At 39.5% G+C, this 24,096-nt stretch overlaps 2 protein-coding genes across 7 annotated transcripts in view; one reads left to right on the forward strand and one right to left on the reverse strand.

Moving 5' to 3' along the window:
* Window positions 1–24,096, reverse strand: part of LOC148895280 (protein CFDP2-like) — a 251,007-nt gene that overhangs the window by 38,661 nt on the left and 188,250 nt on the right. The gene's annotated exons all lie outside the window — the stretch shown is intronic.
* LOC148895281 (BMP/retinoic acid-inducible neural-specific protein 3-like) overlaps window positions 1–24,096 on the forward strand; it is a 59,492-nt gene that overhangs the window by 25,265 nt on the left and 10,131 nt on the right. For both annotated transcript variants that reach the window (XM_089001655.1, XM_089001656.1), the window contains exons 3-4: window positions 2,271–2,455; window positions 10,870–11,060. In XM_089001655.1, the coding sequence (XP_088857781.1) occupies window positions 2,271–2,455; window positions 10,870–11,060 (376 nt within the window). The remainder of the gene's footprint in view (window positions 1–2,270; window positions 2,456–10,869; window positions 11,061–24,096) is intronic.

Genomic DNA, 24,096 nt, shown 5'->3' on the forward strand with positions numbered 1-24,096 from the left:
CTTTCTGCGGGTGAGCAGCGGCAGCCACACGCCCCAGCGTTCACTCAACCCGAAAATAACTAAAATAGATAGAAAGCTAGCTCGCGAGCGAATATATAGCTAATAGCTGTCATCATAATCATACATTTCATTTCTAAGTGCCTTTCAAAACTCTCAAGGTCACTTTACAGTCACAGGATCAGTTTTTCTGCAGGTGAGCAGCGGCAGCCACACGGAAAAACGTTGACTCAACCCAAAAGTAAATCAAATAGATAGAAAGCTAGCTCGCTAGCTAATACATATCCAACAGCTATCATCATCATAATACATATCATTTCTAAGCGCCTTTCAAAACTCTCAAGGCCACTTTACAGTCACAGGATCAGTTTTTCTGCAGGTGAGCAGCGGCAGCCACACGGAAAAACGTTGACTCAACCCAAAAGTAAATCAAATAGATAGAAAGCTAGCTCGCTAGCTAATACATATCCAACAGCTATCATCATCATCATACATATCATTTCTAAGCGCCTTTCAAAACTCTCAAGGCCACTTTACAGTCACAGGATCAGATTCTGTGGGTGAGCAGCGGCAGCCACACGAGCCATCGTGCACTCAACCCGGAAGTACCTCAAATAGACAGGAAGCTAGCTAGCTAATAGGTAGCCAATAGATAGCTAAACGATAGCCAGCAAGACAGTCAGCTTGCTAGCCAATAGATACATAATAGATAGATATCGATCAATAAACAAATAAACAAATAAAAATAAATAAATGCATATCGTTCACTCAACCCGAAAGTAACTCAGATAGAAAGCTAGCTCTGTAGCTTATATATAGCTAATAGCTGGCCAGATAGATAGTTATCCAGCTAGATAGCAAATAGAGAGCTTGCTAGTAGCTAGATAGCAAATAGATAGCGAGCTAGCTAGATAGCTAGCCATCTAGATAGCAAATAGAGAGCTTATTTTTGTATAATTTATTTTAGTTATTTATTATGATTGTTAATATATACTCCAATTGTTAATATATACTCTAATATATATATATATATATATATATATATATATATATATATATATATATATATATATATATATATATATATATATATATATATATATACACAGTAAAGTCTCGTTATATCGATATCGGATATATCGATAGTCCCGGTTATATCGATACTATTTCTATGCACGCACGGAGAAAATTACATGCAAACAGGGTCTGATATATCGATAGTCCCGGTTATATCGATATTTTTTCGGACTAACGATTTCGATATAACGAGACTTTACTGTATATATATATATATATATTATATACTCCATTTGAACCTAATTCATAACGAGTGGAAGGTAAAAAAAATAAGTTCATATATCACAACCCTGACCAAAAAACGTCTCCTTAAAATTGAAGTTTCAAAAAATAAAACAATAAAAATCACAGCTCTCTAAATCAAGGCCCGAGGGCCAAATCTGGCCCGCCGGATCATTTTATTCGGCCCACCAAAGCAAATAAAAATTGTGAAATTCCATGCTCATCTATTGAGCTAGCTATTGATCAAGCGAGTTAACTCGCTAGCTAGCTCTGTTTCTATTCAGCTAGCTGGTTAATCCCTTACATCACAGGTGTCCAAGTCAAGGCCCGAGGGCCTAATCTGGGCCGCCACATCATTTTTTTCGGCCCACAAAAGCAAATCAAACTTATGACATTCCATGATGCTTGCTAAAAGCCCAACTAAAATTTGAAATTGTCGTATGTAAACAGCAATAACAGTCATTATTTTTTACTTTAAAAAAAGGTGTTCTTCATTAACTCATTCACTGCCATTCCCAAATTTATTCGGGAATTGAAAACCATGACGTGGAGTGCCATTCCCGAAGTTGTTCGGGTTTTGGTTTTTCTTGCGGTGGGTGATGATAACGCACTGGTCACACCTCTGGCAATGTTTTTCCCTACCATGAGGGGTCAGAAGTTGCCTTTTGTACTACTGCCCCCATTTCAAACCCATATAACTTCAGACCCATGTAACTTAGGAATTAACTATTTTTTTCAAATGAAAGAAGAGAATCCAAGGTTTCTAACGCCAAATTGAATGTTTATGCCGTCCCAAAACGCAATATTCTGTAGGTACTGGAATTATAGTGACAATGACAAAAACCCTGGCACTGGAGTGGACACATTTTTGCACGTCATCTGATGATTGACACCCCTGAGCGAAATCAATCAATAAATTACAAAATGTTGTTGCCATAGCAATTTTTTCCAATTTGAATTCTTGTGTCATCCAGAGAGTTCGGGAGATGGAAGGTGAACAATTTGGCATCAGAAAGAAGAGAAGCGTCGCAGTCACCTTTGACCCCCGAGTTCATCAGGAACGTTCGCCTGCTTGGACGCAGGCCCAGCACGCAGATGATCACCGAAAACCTCATCAAGAAATATGGCACTCACTACTTAGTGTCCGCTACACTTGGAGGTAAACGCGTGCACTTATTTGGAATGGATGCTGCTAACTAGCTAGCTAGCCAGCTAGATTTCTAGCTAGCTATCTATTTATCTATCTCGATTTCTAGCTAGTTAGCTATGTATCTATATTTCTAGCTAGTGTGCTATCTGTCATGATTTCTAGCTAGCGAGCTATCTATCTAGATTCTAGCTAGTGAGCTATCTATCTAGATTTCTAGCTAGTGAGCTATCTATTTAGATGTCTATCTAGTGAGCTATCTATTTAGATGTCTATCTAGTGAGCTATCTCTCTAGATTTCTAGCTAGCTATCTAGAGTTCAAGCTAGCTAGCTAGCTCTAGATTTCAAGTTAGCTATCTCGATTTCTATCTATCTATATATCTAGATTGCTAGGTAGCTAACTATCTATCTGTCTATTTATCAAGATTTCATGCTATCTATGCACCTAGATTTCTAGCTAGCAATATAGATTTCTACCTAGCTATCTATCTATATTTCTAGCCAGGTAGCTATCTAGATTTTCTAGATAGCTATCTATCTAACTAGATTTTGATCTATCTATTTAGATTTCTAGCCATCTATCTAGATTTCTAGCTAGCTCGCTATCTAAATTTGGAGCTAGATAGCTATCTAGATTTCTAGCCAGATAGCTATCTGTAACACACTGTCTGTAAGAAAAGAATCTGTTTTAAAATAAATTAATATTAATACATTTCATTTTAAGCGCCTTACAAAGCTCTCAAGGACAGTTTCCAGCGAGCTAGCTAGCTCATTTGCTTGCATAATAGAAAAACTCACTACTTGGTGTCCGCTACACTTGGAGGTAAACACGTGCACTTATTTGGAAAGGATGCTGCTAACTATCTAAATTTCTAGCTAGCTATCTAATCTATCTAGATGTCTAGCTAGTTAGCTATCTATCTATATTTCTAGCTACCGAGTTATATGTCTAGATTCCTAGCAAGCGAGCTATCTAGATTGTAGATAGCAAGCTATCTATATAGATTCTAGCTAGCGAGCTATCTATCTAGATTTCTAGCTATCTAGCTAGGGTGCAAGCTAGCTAGGAATCTCTACACTTCAAGATAGCTACCTCGATTTCCATCTATCTATATACCTAGATTGCTAGGTAGCTAACTATCTATCTAGATTTCCAGTGAGCTAGCTAGATTTCTACCTAGATAGCTCTCTATCTAGATTTCTACCTAGATAGCTCTCTATCTAGATTTCTATCTATATTTCTAGCCAGCTAGCTATCTAGATTTTCTAGCTAGCTATATATCTAACTAGATTTCTATCTATTTAGATTTATACCCATCTATCTATCTAGATTTCTAGATAGCTAGATTTATAGACATCTAGATTTCTAGCTAGATAGCTATCTAGATTTCTAGGTAGATAGCAATCTGTAAGACACTGTCAGAAAATAATACGTTTTAAATTAAATTATAGATATCTATCTGGATTTCTAGCTAGCTATCTAGATTTCTGGGTATGTAGCTTTCTAGCTAGATTTCTCACTATATACATTTCTAGCTATTTAGATTTCTATCTATCCATCTTCCTAGAATTATAGATAGCTAGCTAAATAATAATAATATTAATACATTTCATTTTAAGTGCCTTACAAAGCTCTCAAGGACACTTTACAGCAAGCTAGCTAGCTCATTTGTTTGCATAATAGAAAAACTCACTACATGCTGTCCGCTACACTTGGAGGTAAACATGTGCTCTTATTTGGAATGGATGCTGCTAACTAGCTAGCTAGTTATCTAAATTTGTAGCTAGCTATCTATTTATCTATCTAGATTTCTAGCTACCGAGTTATCTGTCTAGATTTCTAGCAAGCGAGCTATCTGTCTAGATTTCTAGCTAGCGAGCTATCCATCTAGAGTCTAGCTAGCGAACTATCTATCTAGATTTCTATCTGTCTATCTAGATTTCTAGCTAGCTATCTATCTAGGGTTCAAGCTCGCTAGGTATCTCTAGATTTCAAGAAAGCTACCTCGATTTCTATCTGTCTACATACCTATATTGCTATCTATATATCTAGATTGCTAGGTAACTTACTATCTGTCTAGATTTCTAGCAAGTTAGCTATCTAGATGTCTAGCTAGATAGCTATCTATATTCCTAGCTAGATAGCTATCTAGATTTCTAGGTAGCCCTCTAGATTTCTGGGTAACTAGCTTTCTGTCTAGATTTCTCGCTATGTAAATTTCTAGCTATCTAGCTTCCTATCTACCTAGAATTCTAGAGAGCTAGCTAAAATAATAATAATAATAATACATTTCATTTTAAGCGCCTTTCAAAGCTCTCAAGGACACTTTCCAGCGAGCTAGCTCGCTCATTTGCTTGCATAATAGAAAAACAACATAAAAAAAAAATGACGCCGCCAGGTTTTGCGATCGTTGGGTCTTCAAAAAAGGATTCAAATACATTTTCAAGCCACCTCAACCGAGGACAAAAGGTGCTTGTCCCCAGGCAAAAATCTCGTTGAATATGCGACAGAAAAGCCAAAGAAAATTTGCAACGTCAATTTGGTTTAGCGAGCCGCCGCCGCTGACTTGAGACGCGACTTTTGGCTTTCAGATGATGACTTATCGTTTGGACAACGGCTCTCGACAATCCGCCTGAACTTCCTTGGAAGGCGGCCAAAACTTTACGCGGGATGAAACGAGGACGGACGGCAAGGCGTCGCCATTGGACGCTTGCCAGACAGAAATCGGCCCGCGTGGCTCCAAATGGGGGAAAAAAAGGAAAACAAACCAGATGGACGCCTGAAATTAATAAATAAGATTGACAAATTAAGAGGGTGCCCTTCAGCGGCGGAGAAAGGAAGAAGTATGACCCTAAAAGAGGATGAAGAGAAAAAAAATGGCGCTTGGGGGGGGGCTTCAAGGGTACTCGAAAATCAACCGAGTCCTGCGTTTGTTGATCAGCACTTTGCTAGCTAGCCAATCGTTAGCCAACAGATCCCTAGCTAGGTAGCCAACCAGCTACCTAGTGAATAGATGTAGCTAGCTAGATAGATAGATAGCTAATAGATAGCAAATAGCTAGCAAATACTACTACTACTACTACTAATAATAATAATAATAATAATAAGCGTCTTTTAAAACTCACTAGCAAATAGCTAGCAAATAATAATAATAATAATAATAATAATAATAATAATAATAATAATAGTCACTTGACAGTCACAGGAAAAAAAAATCTGTGGGTGAGCAGCGGCAGCCACACGTGCCAGCGTTCACTCAACCCGGAAGTAACTCAAATAGATAGAAAGCTTGCGAGCTAGCCAATCGTTAGCAAACAGATACCTAGCTAGCCAGCCAGCTAGATAGCTAATAGATAGCAAATAGCTAGCAAATAATAATAATAATAATAATAATAATAATAGTCACTTGACAGTCACAGGAAAAAAAAAATATGTGGGTGAGCAGCGGCAGCCACACGTGCCAGCGTTCACTCAACCCGGAAGTAACTCAAATAGATAGAAAGCTAGCTAGCTAGCCAATCGTTAGCAAACAGATACCTAGCTAGCCAGCCAGCTAGATAGCTAGCCAGATAGCAAATAGCTAACAAATGATGATAATAATAATAATAATAATAATAATAATAATAATAATAATAATAATACAGTAAAGTCTCGTTATATCGATATCGGATATATCGATAGTCCCGGTTATATCGATACTATTTCTATGCACGCACGGAGAAAGTTACATGCAAACAGGGTCGGATATATCGATAGTCCCGGTTATATCGATATTTTTCGGACTCCCTTGAATATCCATATAACGAGACTTTACTGTAATAATAATAATAATAATAATAATAATAATAATAATAATAATAATAATAATAATAATAAATTTGATTTCTTAGCGCCTTCCAAAACTCTTAAGGTCACTTTACAGTCAGTCAGTAATTGGTTCCCTGAAAGTAAGTGTAAGGCGAAAAGATTGTCTTCCAAACATTAATTTCCCATAAGAAACAATTAAAAAGAGAATAATCCGTTCCCAGTTTGTTGCCACGGGCCACATTGTAGTTGCCACCAGGGAGTCAGGAGACAACTCCCTCCCAGCCCTGCCCCCCCCCCCCACTGCCACACTCACCGAACTCTGAGTACACGCTGTACTAACATCCTGAACTTTTGTGTGTTTCTTTGTGCATTACTACACTACGTCACTTTACATACGACACTACCTCACTTGACATTCAGAAATGACATGTATTGTCTGTCGTTTTTAGCCACATTTTAAGGGCCTTGCACGCTGGGTCCTAGAGGACATTCATTTGGCTAACCGTAATTGAACAGTACCTAAAAGCTAGCGACCACTCATTTGACAACAATGAAGTTAAAATCTTAGCGAAAAAATAATAGATGCTTTGAATGGGGAGTCAAAAAAAGCTATTTTCATAAAACAGCAAAACCCTTCGCTAAATCGCCATGGTGATAGCTAGCTACCTAGCTAGCTAATGAGTTATCTAGCGAGTTAGCTACCTCAGAGCTATCTATTAGCTCGCTTGCTAGCTTTCCATCTTTTTGAGTTACTTCCGGGTTGAGTGAACGCTGGCGCGTGTGGCTCCCGCTGCTCACCTACAGAAAAAAAATCTAGTGACTGTAAAGTGACCTTGAGAGTTTTGAAATGCGCTTTAAATGAAATTTATTAATTATTATTATTATTATTATTATTATTATTATTATTATTATTATTATTATTGTTGTTGTTATTGTTTAATTATTTATTTCATCTGTGCTGTATGTCATGCATATTAGCATATTTGATAATAAAGCCGCATTTGACTTAGAGTTTCTTCTCGAGAGCATTTGGGGAAACCATTAGAATATTTCAACCACCCCATATATTACATACTGAGCGCTCAACAAACTCATGAATACAGTCAAACCTGGGTTTTCCACCATAATCCGTTCCAGAAAGCTGTTTCAAAACCGATTTGGTCGAAAACCCAAACATTTCTCATTATAATCAATGTCATCATTTTTTTAACATTACAAACATGTCGACTCTCAATGGAACACTATATGAGGATAACGCGTCGGTGACAATGAGATGCGACACCAGGAAGTGACGTATAAGGAAGCGGAGGGGAGTCCAGTGATGCATTCAAGTACCCTCAGTTTGGTCCGAATAAAATGACGTGGCGGGCCAGATTTGCCCCCCGGGCTTTGACTTCACCGATGTAAGGGACGAGCTCACTATCTGAGTAGAAATAGAGGTAGCTAGCTCAGTCGCTAGCTAGCAATAGATGACCATGGAGTTTCCCAATTTCGATTCGCTTTCGAGGGCCGAATAAAATGATGCGGTTGTCCAGATTTGGCCCACGGATCTTAACTTTGACACATTTGATGTAAGGGATTAGCTAGCTAGCTGAATAGAAAGAGCACTAGCTAGCTCGGTCGCTAGCGAGTGATAGATGAGATGGAGTTTCCCAGGTTTAATTTGCTTCCGTGGGCCGAATAAAATAATGTGGCGGGCCAGATTTGGCCCCCGGGCTTTGACTTTGACATTAGCGATGTAAGGCCTTAGCTAGCTAGCTGAATAGAAGAGAACTAGCTAGTTTTTGTCGCTAGCTAGCAATATATGAGCATGGAGTTTCCCAATTTTGATTTAGTTTCACAGGCCGAATAAAATGATGCGCCGGGCCAGATTTGGCCGCCGGGCCTTGACTTTGACATCCCTGATGTAATAATAATAATAATATATTTCATTTCTAAGCGCCTTTCAAAAAGTTTCTTTGCGGGTGAGCAGTGGCAGCCACACGCCAGCGTTCACTCTATCTAGAAGTCAATAGATAGAAAGATAGCTAGCCAGCTAATCGATAGTCAACAGATAGCTAGCCCCCTAGATATCTCTATAGCTAATAGCTAGCTAGCTAACTAGATAATTACTTAGTGAATACACTGAATGTCACTATTAAATACACAGATAGAAAGCTAGCTAGCAAGTTAGTAGATAGCAAATACATAGCCAACAGATAGCTACCTACAATTCCCTCCTAATAAAGGCTAATCCAATCCAATCCAACAAATCCCCCACAAAGTGACAAAACGAGCACAGAGATGCCTCAAAATGGATGAATAAATTCTAAAATAACAACAGTAAATCTAATGAAAGGTGTATGCTGCTTTCTGTAACCCGCTAGGGATTAGCTAACTATCTGAATAGAAATAGAACGAGCTAGCTCAGTTGCTAGCTAGCAATAGATGAGCATGGAGTTTCCCAATTTCGATTTGCTTTCGCGGGCCGAATAAAATGATGCGGCGAGCCAGATTTGGCCCACAGGCCCCGATTTTGACACCTGTACGCGACAAGCGTTGCTGTGCAATTACCGCTAGGCTAACAATAACAACAAAGCCGCTTTGATTTTTGTCACCGGTGTAATCCGCCTTTGAGCGAGGCACACATTGTTCAAACAAATCCAATTTGCTGTGTCAACAAAATAATTGGCCGTGAATGGTCAAGGACTTTATGATGATGAACGCGCGTCCAACCGTTACCCGAGGGTCGCGGGGGAGGGGGTGTCTGAGTCTATCCCAGATGCCAACGTGACTTGGGGTCCGGCATTGGATGACCGGAGAGGTCTTTAATAGGCAATTTGCCCCACGCAAGATGGTCGCCACCCGGCCAATGTGGACTTACATGTGGCTTTTGATTTCATTGGAGTCATTTTTAAACTTTCAGGTGAATTTTATAATAATAATAATAATAATACATTTCATTTCTAAGCGCCTTTCAAAACTCTCAAGGACACTTTACAGTCACAGGATGTTTTTTTTTCTGCGGGCGAGCAGCGGCGGCCACACGCGCCAGTGTTCACTCAACCCAGAAGTAACAGAAAGTTAAAAAAAAATAATAATATTCAATAACAAATAATATGACAACACAAAGACAGAGTCATTCATTCTTCAGCACTTTCTGTACCGGCTAGATAACAAGCTAGCTCGTAGCTTCACTCAACCCGGAAGTAACGAAAATAGATTGAAAACTAGCTAGCTATGTAATAGATAGCTAGCTAGATAACAAACTAGCTAGCTGGCTTCACTTAACCCGGAAATAACTCAAATAGATTGAAAGCTAGCTAGCCAGATAATAGATAGCCAGCCTGATAACAAACTAGCTAGCTGGCTTCACTCAAACTGGAAGTAACTCAAATAGATTGAAAGCTAGCTAGCTAGTAGAAAGCCAGCTAGATAACAAACCAGCGAGCTGGCTTCACTCAACCTGGAAAAAACTCAAATAGATTGAAAGTTAGCTAGCTAGCTAATAGAGAGCAAGCTAGATAACAAACAAGCTAGCTGGCTTCACTCAACCCAGAAGTAACTCAAATAGATCGAAAGCTAGCTAGCTAATAGATAGCTAGCTAGATAACAAACTAGCTAGCTGGCTTCACTCAACCTGCAAGTAACTCAAATTGATTGAAAGCTAGCTAGCCAGCTAGTAGAAAGCCAGCTAGATAACAAACCAGCGAGCTGGCTTCACTCAACCTGGAAGAAACTCAAAGAGATTGAAAGTTAGCTAGCTAGCTAATAGAGAGCAAGCTAGATAACAAACAAGCTAGCTGGCTTCACTCAACCCGGAAGTAACTCAAATAGATCGAAAGCTAGCTAGCTAATAGATAGCTAGCTAGATAACAAACTAGCTAGCTGGCTTCACTCAACCTGGAAGTAACTCAAATTGATTGAAAGCTAGCTAGCCAGCTAATAGATAGCCAGCTAGATAACAAACCAGCTAGCTGGCTTCACTCAACCCAGAAGTAACTCAAATAGTGTGAAAGCTAGCTAGCCAGATAATAGATAGCCAGCCTGATGACAAACTAGCTAGCTGGCTTCAATCAACCCTGAAGTAACTCAAATAGATTGAAAGCTAGCAACCTAGCTAATAGATAGCTAGCTAGATAACAAACTAGGTAGCTGGCTTCACTCAACCTGGAAGCAACTTAAATAGATTGAAATCTAGCTAGCTAGCTAATAGATAGCCAGATACATAACAAACCAGCCAAACGGCTTCACTCAACCCCGAAGTAACTCAAATAGATCGAAAGCTAGCTAGCTAATAGATAGCCAGCCAGATAACAAACTAGCTAGCTGGCTTCAATCAAACCGGAAGTAACTCAAATAGATTGAAAGTTAGCTAGATAGCTAATAGATAGCCAGCTAGATAACAAACCAGCCAAATGGCTTCACTCAACCCCGAAGTAAGTCAAATAGATCGAAAGCTAGCTAACTAGCTAATAGCTAGGTAATAGCTAGCGAGCTAGATAACAAACTAGCTAAATGGCTTCACTCAACCCGGAAGTAACTCAAATAGATCAGAAGCTAGCTAGCTAGATAACAAACTAGCTATGACGTCCATTGCAATGAAACAAATGACAGCGACATCTTGTTTTTGTGCAGGAGAGGAAGCGCTAACGATATTTGTGGACAAGAGGAAACTGAGTCGGAAAGCAGACGCGAGCGATTACGCTAGCAATTCATCGACGGTGAATCTGGAAGCGCTGCACCAGCTAGCGGCGTCCTACTTCATTGACAGGGAGAGCACCCTGCGCAAGCTGCATCACATCCAGATCGCATCCACCGCCATCAAGGTAAGTGGCCACATTGATAGGAACCCCATTTTGGGACACTACATCGGGTTTTTGTGGAGCTGCAATATTATTATTTTTTTGGGAACATGGATTCGATGGAGTCAAAAGGTACGGAAGAGGATTAGGGCCAACAAAGACGAGAGAAAAAATACATTGCAAGATTCTCACTTTTATCTCAGAATTCGGAATTTGAAATTCTGAATTCAGAAAGAAGTAAAATCAGAATTCTGAGACAAAATTCTGAATTTCAAAATCAGAATTTTCTGACAAAAATCTGAATTTACAGATTACAATTGGAATTTGGAGATTAAAGTCAGATTTCTGAGATTAAAGTCCAAATTCAGAGATAGAAGTCTGAATTCTGAGATGACAGTCCAAAATCTAAAATTACTGTCCGAATTCTGAGACTGCAGTCAGAATTCTGAGATTACAGTCTGATATCTGAGATTAAAGTTCAAATTCTGATATTAAAATCAGAATTATGTGGTTTAAATGCAAATTCTGAGATGTAAATCCGAATTCTGAGATTAAAATCAGAATTATGAGATTTCAATCTGAATTCTGAGATGAGAATCCGGATTCTGAGATTAAAATCTGAATTCTGAGATTAAAATCCAAATTTTGAGACGACAGTCGGAATTCTGAGATTTAAATCTGAATTGTGAGATTATAAACAGAATTATGTGGTTTAAATGCTAATTCTGAGATGTAAATCTGAATTCAGAGATTAAAATCAGAATTCTGAGATCAGAATCAGAATTCTGAGATTAAACTCTGAATTCTGAGATTCAAATCAGAATTCTGAGATTAAACTCTGAATTCTGAGATTCAAATCAGAATTCTGAGTTTAAAGTCAGAATTCTGAGATGAAAATCCAAATTCTGAGATTAAAATCCAAATTCTGAGATTAGAGTCCAAATGCCGAGATTAAAATCCTAATGCTGAGATTAAAATCTGATTTCTGAGATTAAAATCAGAATTATGTGGTTTAAATGCAAATTCTGAGATGTAAATCCGAATTCTGATATTAAAGTCAGAATTCTGAGATTTAAATCTGAATTCTGAGATTATAAACAGAATTATGTGGTTTAAATCCTAATTCTGAGATGTAAATCTGAATTCTGAGATAAAAATCAGAATTCTGAGATTTAAATCTGAATTCTGAGATCAGAATCAGAATTCTGAGATTAAACTCTGAATTCAGGTATTTTAAAATCAGAATTCTGAGTTTAAAGTCAGAATTCTGAGATGAAAATCCAAATTCTGAGATTAAAATCCAAATTCTGAGATTAGAGTTCAAATGCCTGAGATTAGAGTTCAAATGCCGAGATTAAAATCTGATTTCTGAGATGAAAATCAGAATTCTCAGATTAAAATGACAATCTTGTCAATTTGATTTTTTTTTTCCTCGTCCTCTTTTGTAAAAATGGCAGGCGGCCATGTTGCGAATGAATATGTTACATTGAGAGCACTGAATTTTCAATCACAACAATTTTTTTCATCAAGTATTACAAAATGAGCAAAAAAAACAATTTCATATTCGATTTATGGTTCTCAAACTTTTTCGAAGAATATAAAACAAGTTAGCGATGCTAGTTTGCTAGCGGCACCTAATAGAAACTCGCCCCCGACAAGCTAGCGGGGGCGGTGTGGACGCGCTAGCCCAAATCAATTGAGGGAAAAGGGATTATTTGGGGCTTGGAGCTTCACGGGAGCCGAACGCTGTCATGGCAAAAACGCGACGAGTCGCGGCAAGTGGGCGGACGCGAACAAGTTAAGTCGGCGGCAGTCGAGGTTAGCTTTCGTTTTAACGATTCATTTGTTAGCCGTCGTCATGAGAAAGACGGACGGCGCCGTGGCGACGGCGCTCGGTGGTCAGCGCGCTCGTGATGGGATTTCGCATCTGGCGAAAGGAGGCAAGAAAGATAGATGAATGTTGTGAAGCCGTGCCGGTGACAGCTGCTGCCATCGCTCGTCACCTTCAGGTAGCAGCCGGCAATTACGGTGACAGAGGAGAGGGCGCTACCCCCCCCCCCCCCCCCCCAACCCTCACTTCCTGTCTTTTTTCCCCCCCAATGGCTACAGCCAACATGGCACCAGAATTAGCCAGCCTACATGAGCTATTTTGGTCTCTGGAGAAATAAATGTTTGGTTTGGTTTAGCGTTTGCGTCGAGGGTAGAAAAGACATTTTGATGCGTCTATTAATACATTTCAAAGTGGTCCGGAGATGGCCCTGCATTTTTGAAATTCAAACAGAAATTTCCATTTCAAACCATATTTTGTTTCATCCATCTATTTGCTAGCTACGTATGATGCGTATCTAGCCAGCTTCTAGATAACTAGCTAGATATGGTGTGTATCTAACTAACTACCTAGCTAGCTAGATATGGTGTGTGTCAACTACCTAGCTAACTCGATATGGTGTGTATCTAGCCAGCTTTTAGCTAGCTAGCTAGATATGGCGTGTATTTAACTAACTAGCTAGCTAGATAGGGTGTGTATCTAGCTAGCTTCGAGCTAGCAAGCTCGACATGGTGTGTTTGTAACGAGCTAACTAGCTAGATATGGTGTGTATCTAGCTAGCTAGCTATATATGGTGTGTATCTAACTAACTACCTAGCTAGCTAGATATGGTGTGTGTCAACTACCTAGCTAACTCGATATGGTGTGTATCTAGCCAGCTTTTAGCTAGCTAGCTAGATATGGTGTGTATTTAACTAACTAGCTAGCTAGATAGGGTGTGTATCTAGCTAGCTTCGAGCTAGCAAGCTCGACAGGGTGTGTTTGTAACTAGCAAACTAGCTAGATATGGTGTGTATCTAGCTAGCTAGCTATATATGGTGTGTATCTAACTAACTACCTCGCTAGCTAGATATGGTGTGTGTAAACTACCTAGCTAACTCGATATGGTGTGTATCTAGCCAGCTTTTAGCTGGCTAGCTAGATATGATGTGTATTTAACTAACTAGCTAGCTAGATAGGGTGTGTATCTAGCTAGCTTCGAGCTATCAAGCTCGACAGGGTGTGTTTGTAACTAGCAAACTAGCTAGATATGGTGTGTATCTAGCTAGCTAGCTATATATGGTGTGTATCTAACTAACTACCTCGCTAGCTAGATATGGTGTGTGTAAACTACCTAGCTAACTCGATATGGTGTGTATCTAGCCAGCTTTTAGCTAGATAGCTAGATATGGTGTGTATTTAACTAACTAGCTAGCTAGATAGGGTATGTATCTAGCAAGCTTCGAGCTAGCTAGCTCGACATGGTGTGTTTGTAACTAACTAGCTAGCTAGATATGGTGTGCATCTAGCTAGCTTCAAACTACCTAGCTATATATGGTGTGTATTTAACTAACTACCTAACTAGATAAGGTGTGTATCTAGCCAACTTTTAGCTAGCTAGCTAGCTATACATGGTGTGTATCTAACTATCTACCTAGCTAGCTAGATATGGTGTGCATCTAGCTAGCTTCAACTAGCTAGCTATATATGGTGTGTATTTAACTAACTAGCTAGCTAGAGAGGGTGTGTATCTAGCTAGCTTCGAGCTAGCAAGCTCAACATGGTGTGTTTGTAACTAGCTAGCTAGCTAGATATGGTGTGTATCTAGCTAGCTCCTAGCTAGATATGGTGTGTATCTAACTAACCAGCTAGCTAGCTAGATATGGTGTGTGTATAGCTAGTTTCTAACTAGCTAGCTAGATATGGTGTGCATCTGACTAGCTAGTTATTTCTTCCAGAACCAATACGTTTTAAAGTAGGGGTACCACTGTGTGTGTTAATTATTGTTGTTATTATTCTTATTAACCCCCCCCCCCCATGTTAGCCAACATGGCACCCGAATTAGCCAGCCTACATGAGCTTCTATCTTGGACGTCTGCAGCGAGGCAGATGTTCGTTATAATTTTTGTCGCTAACGCTGGAGAAAGAAATGTTTGGTTTGGCTTAACGTTTGCTTCGACGGTATAAAATACGTTTAGATGCGTCTCTCGATAGATTTCAAAGCAGTCCGGTTCACTTTGATGGCCCTGCATTTTTGAAACAGAAATTTTCACTTCGAAGCCTATTTTGTTTCATCCATCTATTTGCTCGCTACGTATGGTGTGTATCTAGATAGCTAGACAGGGTGTGCAGCGAACTGACTAGCTAGCTAGCGAGATATGGTGTGTATCTAACTAACTAGCTAGCTAGCGAGATATGGTGTGTATCTAGCCAGCTTTTAGCTAGCTATATATGGTGTGTATCTAAGTAACTAGCTAGCTAGCTCGATATAGTGTGTATATAACTAGATTCTAACTAGCTAGGTAGATATGGTGTGTATCTAGCGAGCTTTTCGCTATCTAGATATGGTGTGTATCTAACTAACTAGCTAGCTAGCTAGATATAGTGTGTATATAACTAGATTCTAACTAGCTAGCTAGATATGGTGTGCATCTAACTAACTAGCTAGCTTGACATGGTGTGTATCTAGCCAGCTTTTAGCTAGCTATATATGGTGTGTATCTAAGTAACTCGCTAGCTAGCTCGATATAGTGTGTATATAACTAGATTCTAACTAGCTAGCTAGATATGGTGTGTATCTAGCGAGCTTTTCGCTAGCTAGATATGGTGTGTATCTAACTAACTAGCTAGCTAGCTAGATATAGTGTGTATATAACTAGATTATAACTAGCTAGCTAGATATGCTGTGTATCTAGCCAGCTTTTAGCTATCTATATATGGTTTGTATCTAACTAACTAGCTAGCTAGATGTGGTGTGTGTGTATATAGCTAGCTTTTAACTAGCTAGCTAGATATGGTGTGCATCTAACTAACTAGCTAGCTAGACATGGTGTGTATCTAGCCAGCTTTTAGCTAGCTATATATGGTGTGTATCTAAGTAACTAGCTAGCTAGCTCGATATAGTGTGTATATAACTAGATTCTAACTAGCTAGGTAGATATGGTGTGTATCTAGCGAGCTTTTAGCTAGCTATATATGGTGTGTATCTAACTAGCTAGCTAGCTAGATATAGTGTGTATATAACTAGATTCTAACTAGCTAGCTAGATATTCTGTGTATCTAGCCAGCTTTTAGCTAGCTATATATGGTGTGTATCTAACTAACTAGCTAGCTAGCTAGATATGGTGTGTGTATATAGCTAGCTTCTAACTAGCTAGCTAGATATGGTGTGCATCTAACTAACTAGCTAGCTAGACATGGTGTGTATCTAGCCAGCTTTTAGCTAGCTATGTATGGTGTGTATCTAAGAAATTAGCTAGCTAGCTAGATATAGTGTGTATATAACTAGATTCTAACTAGCTAGCTAGATATGGTGTGTATCTAGCGAGCTTTTAGCTAGCTATATATAGTGTGTATCTAACTAACTAGCTAGCTAGCTAGATATAGTGTGTATATAACTAGATTCTAACTAGCTAGCTAGATATGCTGTGTATCTAGCCAGCTTTTAGCAAGCTATATATGATGTGTATCTAACTAACTTGCTAGCTAGATATGGTGTGTGTATATAGCTAGCTTCTAACTAGCTAGCTAGATATGGTGTGCATCTACCTAACTAGCTAGCTAGACATGGTGTGTATCTAGCCAGCTTTTAGCTAGCTATGTATGGTGTGTATCTAAGAAACTAGCTAGCTAGCTAGATATAGTGTGTATATAACTAAATTCTAACTAGCTAGGTAGATATGGTGTGTATCTAGCGAGCTTTTAGCTAGCTATATATGGTGTGTATCTAACTAACTAGCTAGCTAGCTAGATATAGTGTGTATATAACTAGATTCTAACTAGCTAGCTAGATATGCTGTGTATCTAGCCAGCTTTTAGCTAGCTATATATGGTGTGTATCTAACTAACTAGCTAGCTAGCTATATATAGTGTGTATATAACTAGATTCTAACTAGCTAGCTAGATATGCTGTGTATCTAGCCAGCTTTTAGCTAGCTATATATGGTGTGCATCTAACTAACTAGCTAGCAAGATGTGGTGTGTATCTAGCCAGCTTCTAGCTAGATATGGTGTGTATCTAATAAACTAGCTAGCTAGCTATATATGGTGTGTATCTAACAAACTAGCTCGCTAGATATGGTGTGTGTCGATCCAGCTTCTAGCTAGCTAGCTAGATACAGATGTATCTAACTAACTAGCCAGCTGGCTAAATATGGTTTCTATCTACCTAACTAACAAGATCGATAGCTAGCTATTGTGTGAGTATTTGTGTCCAGTTAGTTAACGGGCTGAATAAAAATGAATTGGCGGGCCAGATTTGGCCCCCGGGCCTTTACTTGGACACAGGTAATGTAAGGCATTAGCCAACTATCTGAATAGAAAGAGAGATAGCTAGCTCGCTCGCTACCTAGCTTGATAGATGAGCATGGAATTTGACATGTTTGATTTGCTTTTGCGGGCCGACTAAAATGATGCGGCGGGCCAGATCTGGCCCCCGGGCCTTGACTTGGACACCCTTGCTCTAAAGGCACTTAGTTATTTTGCGGAGCTGACAGCCAAAGTGGGAGCTTCACCTCCGTCACTTTTCAAAAAGGAGTCAAAGGAGAATAATTCCCCCCCTCGACTCTGTGTATCATTTCCACGGGGCGGCGACCCGCACGGTAGCGGAGCGGATCCTTCACGGCGTGATTTGAAAACAAGTTGAAGTGGGAGGAGGAGGGGGAAAAAGGGAAAGAGGCATGAATTGGACATGCGCGAGGCGAAATGGAAGCTGCTTTTCAAGGAAAAGCCCATGACCGATTGGCCTGACTGAGTGAATGAATGGAGACGTTTCGGCTCTCGGCGAAACGCCAAAAACAAACTGGAAACGGCGCTACCTCCTCTTACGAACATCTGGGTAAGCTCTCAGTCGTACAGGAATGGTCCATCGATGAAAAGGTTTCTTCAGCCGTCAACTGTACTTCTTTGAAGGTGTCGGACATTTCGCTTCTTATCCAAGAAGCTTCGTCAGCAAACTAAAGTCTGACTGGTAGTTTCGGCCCGATATATATATATATATATATATATATATATATATATATATATATATATATATATATATATATATATATATATATACAGTAAAGTCTCGTTATATCGATATTCAAGGGAGTCCGAAAAAATATCGATATAACCGGGACTATCGATATATCCGATATCGATATAACGAGATTTACTGTATATATATATCCCTACTGTCCAGACTTGGCGGTGTCGGACTCTGCTATGATTGGTCCCAGCTCGCAGGTTGGGGAAAGCAGAGGACTAATCCCTGCGGCTCCACTAATTGCTTCTATTGTCCTGACTGACGACTGGTCTGATTGCCCAATTTGCCCTGGTATCACCTCATCAGCCTAACTAAGCCTATGTTGCCTAAGCAGTCTATTGTACGAATGATCCAAATTAAACCTCACCCCACCATGGCGATTTGGTGAAGGGTTTTGCTGTTTTATGAGAATCGCTTCTTTTACTCCCCTTTCAAACAATTTATGTTCTTTCGCTAAGATTTTAACCTCATTGTCGTCAAATGAGTGGTTGCTAGCTTTTAGGTGCAAATGTACTGCCGATTGAGGCCCACTAGTATTATCCCTGCGATGTTGATAAAGTCTTTTTTTTTGACAATTTGTCTCCTCAATGTACTGCTCTTTACAATTTTCATTCTTACAATGTATGGAATAAACTACATTACTTTGTTTTTCATTTGGCAGCCTATCATTTGGATGCACTCATTCCTAATGTCCTCTGCTCCTCCCAAACTGAGAGCAGGGACTATTCATATCCCATCAGTCCGGCACCGCCACGTCTGGACAGTAGGGATATATATATAGGGCCGAAACTACCAGTCAGACTTTAGTTTGCTGACGAAGCTTCTTGGATAAGAAGCGAAAGGTCAGACAACTTTAAAGAAGTACAGATGACGGCTGAAGAAACCTTTTCATCGATCCACTTCCAAACGTTGCTTCATGTTCTCATTTTGAAATATCTCGACGGGAAAATATACTAGAAAAGATATATCAACTATAAAAGTACAGTCATACCTCGGTTTACGAACCCCTTGGCTTACGAACTTTGCAGTTTACAAACGTTAAACTGATGAAAATTCTATCTTGGCATACAAACTTTACAAATTTTTAGGGATACACACGGAGCGCCACAATGAGTGATGTGTCGTTGGCAAACGAGCCCGTTTTCCTGACAAGAAAATGGCAGCCGACTTTTTTTCGTCCTCTAATCCCCGCCCCCAGTTGGCGGTTAAAGCCATGTGATTGGTCAAGAACGCAGCAGTGAGGGGAGGTGGTTTAAACATTAAAGACAACAGAGAAAGAGTGACAAAATGGATAGAAAACAGTGAAATTTGGACTTGTTTCAACTTTGATAGTTCAAAGGCAGAGTGTAGACTGCAAGGTTAAAATATCCCATCAATCAGGCTCCACAAATAACCCGCACAAGCCATCTGTACACTTGATGCAAAAAGCTATCAACCCAGCTAAACAGAACACAATTGATGAGGAACAAGGTAAAATTATAGCAGGGAAAGTACCTACAAGGGATTTTTCCTCAAGATGGTGAAAGAAGAAGGTGATGTTCCTCATCAAGTGTTTAATGCTGATGAAAGCGGACACTCCAGTACAGTTTATTTCTTTAAATATAATACCATAGCACATTTATTATACATACAACAAGATATACATTCTGTAGTTTTAAGGCTTATTTAGTAAAAAAAAATAATGTTTTATGGGGACCTGGGAACTGATTATTCTCATTTTAATGGTTTCTTACGGGAAATAAATGTTTGGAAGACATTTTCGGCTTACACCCACTTTCTGGGAATGGAGGCCAAGGCAGAGAACCCCCCCCCCCTTGTGTTTCGATACATCTGGCCAATAATGTTTGATCTCTCATTTGGAATATAATAAGCATCTGCAGTGAAGACCGGAAATTTTACCGTTGGGGGGGGGGGGGGGCGGTGTGATATAGCATATGCTATATCACAGGGCTTATCAAATAATACCCGATATGCTTTCAATATTCATGCCCTGTGAATGCCAAGGCTGTATTGCATTTCCTTACATTGATGTCAGCAATATAATTCATCATGGAGGGTGCGGGGGGTCGCGATGGGAAATATCGCAGAATTGAGTCAAGCGATGTTTGTTTTGGATTAGCGATCCCGCCGCCCGGTAACTCATTTGAGTTTGAAAAGCCCCCCCCCCCCAGTTTTGCCCCTCCCCCATCGCTCAAACGACACAAAATGGTAAATGACAAGCAAAGTGAGGAAAAGCTATCTGGCTAGCGATCTAGCTAGCAATCTATTTGCCATATGTTACTTTTCTGGATGGCTATCTAGCTAGCTATCTAGTTGGCTATCTATTAGCTAGCTAGCTTTCTATCTAGTTATTTCGAGTTGAGTGAACGCTGGCTCGTGTGGCTGCCGCTGGCTAGCTATCTATCTGGCTAGCTATGTATTCACTATCTAGCTATTTAGTTAGGTATCTGTTGGCTATCGATTGGCTAGCTAGCTAGATTTCTATCTATTGGAGTTACTTCCGGGTTGAGTGAACGCTGGCGTGTGTGGCTGCCACTGCTCACCCATAGAAAAACTTATCCAGTGACTGTGAAGTGAGCTTGAGTTTTGAAAGGCGTTTAGAAATGAAATGGATTATTATTATTATAAAAGTGGCCGAACGAAGCGCGACGCAAAGGGAGAAAAATGGAACCCGGCTTTGATGCGCGACGTCATCTCATAGAAGTCATCAGCTAGCGCGCTCGCTAACGAAGCTAAAAGAGGAAGCCGTGCCCGGGCCGCTTTGTTCCCAAAGGCCACGCCAGACGGCTTCGATCAAACACGACGACCGACAGATACGTGATTTGGCATCTTTATTTCCGATTTACCAAGTCTTCAATAATATATTCACTTTTTTTCTTCTTCTGCGCCTTCATAGGGCACCTTCATCACGTTAAATGCTATCTAGCTGACTACCTAGCTAGCTATCTATTTTCTATCCATTGGCTATCTATTAGCTAGCTACCTAGCTGGCTATCCATTTGCTATCTATTAGCTATCTGACTAGCTAGCGAGCTATGTAGCTGGCTATCTATTAGCAATATGGCTATCAAGCTAGGTTGCTAACTGTCTAGCAGGCTATCTATTAGCTAACTGTTAGCTAGCTATCTTTCTATCTATTTGAGTTACTTCTGGGTTGAGTGAACGCTGGCGCATGTGGCTGCCGCTGCTCACCTGCAGAAAAATCCTGGGGCTGTAAAGTGTCCTTGAGAGTTTTGAAAGGCGCTTATTAATCAAAGGTATTATTATTATTAATCCCCCGTGTATAAAAAACGATGTAGCCATGTCTAATCCACAAAACAAATGTACCAATGGGATTAATACCCCGATTAGCTGCTAGCCACAATTATCATCCAGACCGATTCATCCAAACAAAGGCGCGGAAAATCCTACTGGACCCTCTGCATCCTGCCCACCACCTTTTCCAGCGACTACCGATGCATGCGCACCAAATCCAGCAGACATTTAAACAGCTTCTTCCCCCGTCGCCATTAACTCTAAAAAGTCACTCAAATAGAACTGTATAGTGCCTCCATTTTTCTTATGATGATACTAGTGCAGCGTGTTCAATCGTGGACAAATTCCTTGTGTATTCTACATACTTGGCCAATCAAGATGATTTATTCTGATTCGGATTGAAAGTTGCCGTTTTTGGAATTGCTACTCACTAATCTTGGTGGTGACAAGTTGACCTCTTTGTCACCGTTTTGGCTAAAATCACTCAGTTGTGCGCGTGAGCGGGGACAGACAAAAAAATCATTTGCATTTAAATATATACACATCACTCACACCTAGTTCAACGGTGTCGGCCGTAGAAACGGATAATCAGTAGCGAGCTGTGCAATTGACAACTAGGCCTTCAGTAGTGCTACTTCTGAATTCAACAATTAATAATAATAAGTAATAATAATAATACATTAAATTTTCAAGCATATATATATCAATCATAATAATATATTTCATTTGTAAGCACCTAGCAAAACACTCAAGGTCACTTGACAGTCACAGGATCAGTTTTTCTGTGGGTTAGCAGCAGCAGCCACACGCGCCAGCGTTCACTCAACCTGAACGTAACTCAAATAAATAGAAAGCTAGCTAATAATAATAACAATAATACATTTCATTATTATGCTAGCTAGCTAACTAGATAGAGAAAGAGCTAGCTAGATAGCTAAATACCTATCTAACTTATCCTGTGACTGGAAAGCGACGCCGAGAGCCCCGAAATGCGGCCACAAACAAAATGCATCACCGCTATTACCATTATTAGCGAACTATTAGCTAGCTAGAACTACAGGTAACATCCGAGCTACGACCGGACTGGCGCAATTTACGACCACCCGTACTTCCGACCACCAGACCCTTTTTTAAAAAAAAATCTACAATGGCACCGCAACGCGCAAGCAGCCGGCAACGCGTACTACAATTTTGGCCAGCTAGCATGTCACACAATCGCACAGCAATCTAGTGTGTGACTACACTCAATACACTAGTTATATAGTGCAGATAGCATCTCCTGTACACTGCTTTTTTTTTTCCCTTCGGAGTCCGAGCGTGTGTGTCGGCCGACCTCTTCTGAGCATGTCCAGTTATACATCTGTTATACAGGAATAAAAATCGATAATATGAAATATAAAATGATAAAAATGACACTAAAAGGTATGTAAATCATTTATAAATGAACTGTGCAGTAAATAGTTTGGTATATATTACAGGTAGTTATACTGTAATAACAATCGATAATATGAAATATAAAATGATAAAAATGACAGTAAAAGTTCTAAAATTAATAAATGAACTATAAACTAATTGGTATGTTATAGTATTCAGTAAAAATGTTGCTTAAAAACAACAGATTGACATCGGATTTTGACTTACGACTGTTTGACTTACGACCATTTTGTCGGAACGGAACCCGATCGTAACTAGGATGTTACCTGTACAGTCAAAGCTGGCATTTCAAACGTCTCGATTCTCCACCAATTGGGCTTTCGACCAAAAATATCGGATTTTTTTTTAATGCCTCGGTTTGCATTCAAAAATGGGTTGATGACTAAACTGAGCGCACCTGAATGCACCACTTGACGCAATCCATTGTGAGCAGGCACTAAAGGGTAAGTATAACATTTATAAATAAACTGTACAGTAAAGAGTTTTGTATATATTACAGCTACAGTTATACAGTCATAATAATCGATAATATGAAATATAAAATGATGAAATGATAATAAAAGTGATCAAATGTATAAATGAACTGTAAACAGTTTGATATACAATAGTATTCAATAGTAAACGTTGCTTAAAAACAACAGATTGACATTGTATACTATTCTGTCGTGTAAACGTCACGTCGGCCATTTTGAATGGATTTCGACTTACGACCGTTTGACTTACGACCATTTTGTCGGAACGGAAACCAGTTGTAACTCAGATGTTACCTGTATAGTAGTATTCAATAGAAAATGTTGCTTAAAAACAATAGATTGATATTGAATACTATCCTGTCGTGTCAACGTCACGTAGGCCAATTTCAATGGCTTTCGATTTACAACCATTTGACTTACAAACATTTTGTCGGAACGGAACCCGGTCGTAACTCGGATGTTACCTGTATAATAGTATTCAATAGAAAATGTTGCTTAAAAACAATAGATTGACATTGTATACTATTCTGTCATGTAAACATCACGTCGGCCATTTTGAATGGATTTCGACTTACGACCGTTTGACTTACGACCATTTTGTCGGAACGGAAACCAGTTGTAACTCAGATGTTAACTGTCTTCTTAAATTAATGTTTCAAAAAAAATGTTTTTTTTGTTGTCTTAACTCATTCGCTGCCATTCCCGAATTTGTTCGGGTTGTTGGTTTTTTTTTCAGGCTTGGGTGCCGATAAAGTGATGGTCAGACCTCTGGTCGTTATTTTTCTTTTCCACAAGGGGGAAGCATTTCCCTTTTTGTCCATGTTAGGGCTTTGTTACAGCTTCAGC

Source organism: Hippocampus bargibanti, linkage group LG07 (genome assembly GCF_051943395.1).
Source record: "Hippocampus bargibanti isolate YZ-2025 linkage group LG07, ASM5194339v1, whole genome shotgun sequence".
In the NCBI taxonomy this organism is placed as follows: domain Eukaryota; kingdom Metazoa; phylum Chordata; class Actinopteri; order Syngnathiformes; family Syngnathidae; genus Hippocampus; species Hippocampus bargibanti.